The sequence below is a fragment of the Rhinoraja longicauda genome, chromosome 10, assembly GCF_053455715.1.
Source record: "Rhinoraja longicauda isolate Sanriku21f chromosome 10, sRhiLon1.1, whole genome shotgun sequence".
Lineage (NCBI taxonomy): Eukaryota > Metazoa > Chordata > Chondrichthyes > Rajiformes > Arhynchobatidae > Rhinoraja > Rhinoraja longicauda.
In genome coordinates this window covers 5,140,727-5,146,726 of record NC_135962.1, presented here as the reverse complement: position 1 = coordinate 5,146,726, position 6,000 = coordinate 5,140,727, and the positions used below count along the sequence as shown (strand labels likewise).

At 46.4% G+C, this 6,000-nt stretch overlaps 1 protein-coding gene across 1 annotated transcript in view; it reads left to right on the top strand.

The window, feature by feature from the left end:
* Positions 1 to 888: 888 nt before the first annotated feature.
* Positions 889 to 6,000, top strand: part of sptbn5 (spectrin, beta, non-erythrocytic 5) — a 183,033-nt gene continuing 177,921 nt past the window's right edge. The window contains exon 1 of the mRNA XM_078406114.1: positions 889 to 999. Coding sequence (XP_078262240.1) covers positions 889 to 999 — 111 coding nt within the window. The remainder of the gene's footprint in view (positions 1,000 to 6,000) is intronic.

The following is a 6,000-nucleotide window of genomic DNA, read 5'->3' as shown; positions in this document are numbered from 1 at the left end:
CGCTAGTTAAATGCACTTTTGTTCTTCACATATATTGGCACTGGTGCAATTTGAAAATTGCATTATTGCATGTGCATGCACGCAGTTACAAACCTTAAAGCAATCAAAGGTGAAAATGTCCACTGTTGTATACAGATACAGATTTTATTCTTTATTCTTTAATTAACAATTTGAAGAAAAATAATCAGAAAAATATATTTTAAAACTGGCACAACTGAGTGATTAGATTTAGTGCTCGAATACTGTTTTTTTTTTTCTGTGTTTTTGAACGGCAAAGACTCTGTCAAAAAAAACCTAAGAGGCACACCCTTTTATAAGCTACAATAAAATAGAACTTTAGACTGTTTTCAGATCATGTTATCTACAAGGTAGCAGGGCACAGTCTGACCAATTTGAAGATGTGTTCATTCACTAGTTTAGAGTGAGATTTCTCCCAGCATCTGCAGTTATTTTCTTACAGGTTTGTAGGTTAATTGGCTTCTGTAACTTGGCCCTAGTGTGTAGGATAGAACTAGTGTACGGGGTGATTGTCGGTCGGTGTGGACTCGGTGGGTCGAAGGTCTTGTTTCCAAGCTGTATCTGTAAGCTAAATTAAACTAAACTTAAAAAGTTGCTGTGAAAATGTTGCATATTTTCGACAAATGAAAATATCCAAAAGCCGTTTCTCTTCTTGTCACCGATTCCTCCTCCTCCTCTTCCTCCTCCTCCTCCTCTCTCTGGGAGTTCAACAGACAGAACTATAGAGTGACCACAATGAACAAAGGCCAATAATTCCCAGTGGCAAGCTGAGTATTATACTGGTGAAATGCATTACTGTTCACTGTTGAAGTTGAAGTTGTTGAAGTAACTGTCCTTTTACTGCGTCTCATCTAAAATCCTAGGGTCAGGATGGACGAGGGGTTTGAGACGGGCCGCATCAAGGAGCTCCAGCAGCAACGGATGACTGTGCAGAAAAAAACTTTCACCAATTGGATAAACCAGATTTTTTCGAAAAACCAGGTAAGCCTGCAAACCATGGGGTGAAGAAATAATGGCTTGCTATTTTTTAATGTGTGCAGCAATTATACAGAACTGGTACGATGTGTGTGTGTCAATGTTTTGTATATCCACCTAATGGAGAGAACTGGGAAAAGCTGCAGGATAAGGAGGGAAAAGAGAAGACTGAGCAAAGACTGAGTCATTTTTCCCTTTCATAAACGAGGAGCAACCACTTAAGCCTACTTGGATATTCTTAGCTTAAAAGGTCTTAGCTTAAACATACTTTGTGTTAGAAAATAACTGCAGAGAGTGGGGAAGATTCCAACAAGGGGACATAGCTTCAGAATTGAGGGACAAAGGTTTAGGGGTAACATGAGGGGGAACTTCTTTACTCAGAGGGTTGTGGCTGTATGGAATGGACTTCCGGTGGAAGTGGTGGAGGCTGGCTCGATTTTATTATTTAAGAGTAAATTGGATAGGTATATGGATAGGAGGGGATTGGAGGGTTATGGTCTGAGTGCAGGTAGATGAGACTAGGTCAGGGAGAATGGTCGGCGTGGACTGGTAGGGCCGGACAGGCCTGTTTCCATGCTGTAGTTGTTATATGTTATATATATGCTGGTACCAATCGAAGGTATTTATTCACAAAATGCTGGAGTAACTCAGGGGGTCAGGCAGCATCTCAGGAGAGAAGGAATGGGCGACGTTTCGGGTGGAGAAGGAGGGTCTCGACCCCGAAACGTCACCCATTCCTTCTCTCCTGAGATGCTGCCTGACCCGCTGAGTTACTCCAGCATTTTGTGAATAGATGCTTTGTGTTAATGTGCTTAGAGTGACAGTGACGGACAACGGAGTGAAAGGCTCAGGTGGAGTGGATGTGGACGAGTGTGTGTTGTGAAAGATTGGCTCCTGATGATCAAAGTAACAGTATGAGTGAGGTGACTGGAAGTTTCAAAACTAGAAACTGAGATTATATAAGATTATATGCGTGAACTATGGCACTCCAGATTTACACAATACTACTCATGTTCCATAAATGGGGCATTAACTGCAATAAATGGCAGATTTATATCCACTTAAATACAGTCAGCACGTATTGCAGCTAATAAAACGATATAATTTACAAAATCCCAGAAATGTACATACCTTTGGAATGATACTGTAGTATCATGTACCTGGTGAATCCAATATTAAGGGGGAAATGTGTAAGGAACATTGCTGAAATAGGCGTGGAATTGTAAAGTGAAACAGCATGAAAACAGCCCCGTCGGCCCAAAGCATCCATGCTGACCAAGGTGCCCCATCTAAACTAGTCTCATTTGCTACCGTTCGGCCCATATTGCTCTATGTGATGTTTGATGGACTGTGTGGGGTGGGAGGACCCGTTGCTCCTCCCGTGCAGCAGGTGGCACTGCACAGGACAAAGGGAGATGTTTTGTACTTAGTTATCTCTGTCTGTGCACAGTGTGTGGAGTGTGCAGTCAGATTGTGGTGTTGCAGCCATTTTAGTTGTCTTGCTGCCAGCATTGAGTTACTGTAATAAAGACTTTTGTTGTACCTTGAAGACTCGCAAAGTTTCATGCAGGCATAGAACAAGAACATGAAACTCTACCTTTCCTATCCAAGTATCTATCCATGTCTTTTAAATGTAGGTAGTCATCAACTACCTCCACTGGCAGCTCTTTCCATATACCCACCACTTTCTGTGTGAAAATATGGCCCCTCATGTTCCTTACCCCTCTCACATTAAACCTGTGGTTCTTGATTTCCCCTCCTCTGGGTAAAAGACACTATCCCTCTACCCATCAGAACTGCCCCCTCCATCGACTCCTTTAAGTCCAGGCTCAAAACCTATTTTTACTCCTGAGCGCTTGAGGCCCTCTGAGGGGGCGCTGTGACCTGTTTATGTATGTGCTGTTATGTTTGTGTGCCATTGTATGTTCGTTTCTTAGTACCTGAACTGTTGTACAGCACTTTGGTCAACGTGGGTTGTTTTTAAATGTGCTATACAAATAAAATTGACTTGACTTGACTATAAGATCACTCTTCAGCCTCCCGCGCTCCCAGGAATAAAGTCCTAGTCTGCACAATCTTTCCCTCTAACTCAGGTCCTCCAGTCCTGGCAACATCCTTCAGATGCAAATCCTCTCTGTACTCTCTGTAGCTGAGTGACATCCTTCCGATAGTAGGGTGACCAAAACTGAACACTGTACTCCAAATGCGGTCTCGCCAGTGTATTGAACTACTATAAAATAACGTCTCAACTTCTATACCTTGTGGCCTGACTGATGGACACCAATGTACCAAAATTCTTCTTTATCTGCTTGTGGTGCTACTTTCAGACAACTCTACCTGTACTCATAGATCCCTCTGCTCCAATAGTCTCCCTGCCACTGAGGTGAGGCTCACCGACTTATCGTACCCTAGATTCTCTCTACTTCCCTTTTTAAACACCATGGGCCCACTCTCAGGTTCTCAGGGATCTCACCTTTTCTGCTGGAGAAGAAAGAAAGACCCTCGTCAAAGCCCCCACAATCTCCTCTCGTGCCCTGGGGACTTATCCACCTTAATGTTCTTCAAGGGTCTCAGCACCACCTCCTGCTCCATCTCAAACTGCCCCGGCATATTTGCATTCCCCACACTGTCTTCAAAGTCCTTCTCCTCGGTGATTACAGATGCAAAGTACTCGTTTAGCACTTCACCTACATCCTCCGATTCTAAGCATAGATACCTTCCTTTATCCTTGAGTTGTCCTAAATTTCGCCCCAGCCATCCTCTTGTTTTTAACATCTATACACTAAAACTCTCGTTTGTTTGTTTGTTTGTTCCTGAACTGCAGCCAAAACGGTACACGATGGCGCGACAATTTTAGGCCCACCTTACTCACCGTCGTCCCTTTGGTGCTAATGGAAGAAGTTTCATTGAAATCGGTGTTATATTTTTTAAGTTATTCACATTTTAAAGTTTAAATCTATCGCCGAGGGAGGGAGGGAGGGAGGGGGAGGGGGGAGGTGGGATGATAAGGGGGGGTTGAGGGGGATGGAGTGGGGGGGAGGGGAAGGGGGGTTGAGGGGGCTGGAGTGGGGGGGAGGGGGGAGTGGGGGAGGAGAGGGTGCTGCACCAATGCAGGAGAGGTTTGGCTCCAACGGGTCCACTTGGTCTAGTACATATATAAAGCCTTGGGATCTTCCTTAACCTGAGTCACCGTTGACATTTCATGGCCTCTTTTGGTCCTTCTAAACACCCACTTAAATGTTTTCCTATTTGCTTTATATTCCAATAGACAATAGGTGCAGGAGGAGGCCATTCGGCCCTTCGAGCCAGCACCGCCATTCAATGTGATCATGGCTGATCATTCTCAATCAGTACCCCGTTCCTGCCTTCTCCCCGTAACCCCTGACTCCGCTATCCTTAAGAGCTCTATCTAGCTCTCTCTTGAATGCCACATAATATATTCTGATGCCACCTTCTTAAACCTGACATACGCTTCCTTTTTCATCTGGACCAAGTGCACAACTTCCTTAATCATCCACAGTTCCCTTACCATGCCGTCCTTATCCCTTCACCTTACTGGAACATGCTGATCCTGCATTTTGATCATCTGGCCTTTAAACAACTCCAACATGTCAGCTCTGAATTTACCCAATAACAACTGCTCCCAATCTACCCTCCCCAGCTCCTGCCTAATGATGTTACTTTGCCCGAATTAAGAACCTTCCCCCAACATCCAACCAATCCCTAATCAAAACAGCCTTAAAACCGACGGTCAAAAGGAGTAATTCAGCAGGTCAGGCAGCATCGCTGGAGTACTTGGCGAGGTGAGGTTTCGGGACGAGACTTCTTCTTTGACCTGCTGAGTCACACCAGCACTTGGTGTCTTTTTGTCTATTCGCCAGCATCTGCAGTTCTTGGTCTTTACATTAAAACCAATGGAGTTGTGATCACGATCTCCAAAATGCTCTTCCATCGTTAAAACCAGTCACGTGGCCAAGCTTGTTTCCCAATACAAGGTCCATTATGGTCCCTCCTAGAGTTGGACTATCAAGGTTCAAGGTTTCAAGGTCAATTTATTGTCACATGTACCAATTAAGGTACAGTGAAATTTGAGTTACCATATCCACATATTGTTTAAGGAAAGATTAGCTTGGAAACACATTAGCTTGGATGTACGTTAGCTTGGATGTACATTAGCTTGGATGTACATTAGCTGGATCCTTGTGGCAGTGCTTCCTGTAGATCTCCAAGATGTTGGGAGATCCCGACGGGCCAGGTGGCAGAAGGTCGCTTCCTGACAGGCCGCGACCTGGCTCGCTGCCGTGGCCATGGGAACCAGCCTGGAGAGGTTGCTGCTGAACCCGGCCTCTGCTCACCCTGAGGATGGAGTTGGACAGAGGGCCGGTAAGTGGAGCGGAGCGGCGGGGTGAGGGAGTGCAGGGCCTTGATGGTGGAGAGGGCCGCTGGAGGCCCTGCAGCGCCCTGGGGCTCGGCCCAGCGCCCCGATGAGCTGCAGCTGCATCCCAACCGCAGGCCTGGCTCAGCTGGAGAGGGAAGGCTGCCGAGCCAGGCCCCTGCTCACCCCCGGGGATCGGGAATCAGGGAAGGGGTGGAGGGAGGCAGTGACGGTCGCTGGACAAAGGCCCCGGTGAGCGGAACCAGGGCAGTTTTGCCTTCCGCACCCTCCAGGTCGGCTGCCAGGAGGTACTCCCTGGGGAACAAGGGCTGACGAAGGCCAGGCGTGGAGAGAGACATCAGGTCGCGGGACGATTGGGATTTTTTTAAGATTTAGATTTAGAGATACAGCGCAGAAACAGGCCCATCGGCCCACCGGGTCCGCGCCGCCCAGCGATCCCCGCACACTAACACTATCCTACACCCACTAGGGACAATTTTTACATTTGCCCAGCCAATTAACCTACATACCTGTACGTCTTGCAATGGCTGCATTGGGTCTTTTCGGCCAGACTTTAGTTCAGTCTATTGTCACGTGTACCGAGGTACAGTGAAAAGCTTTTGTTGCGTGCT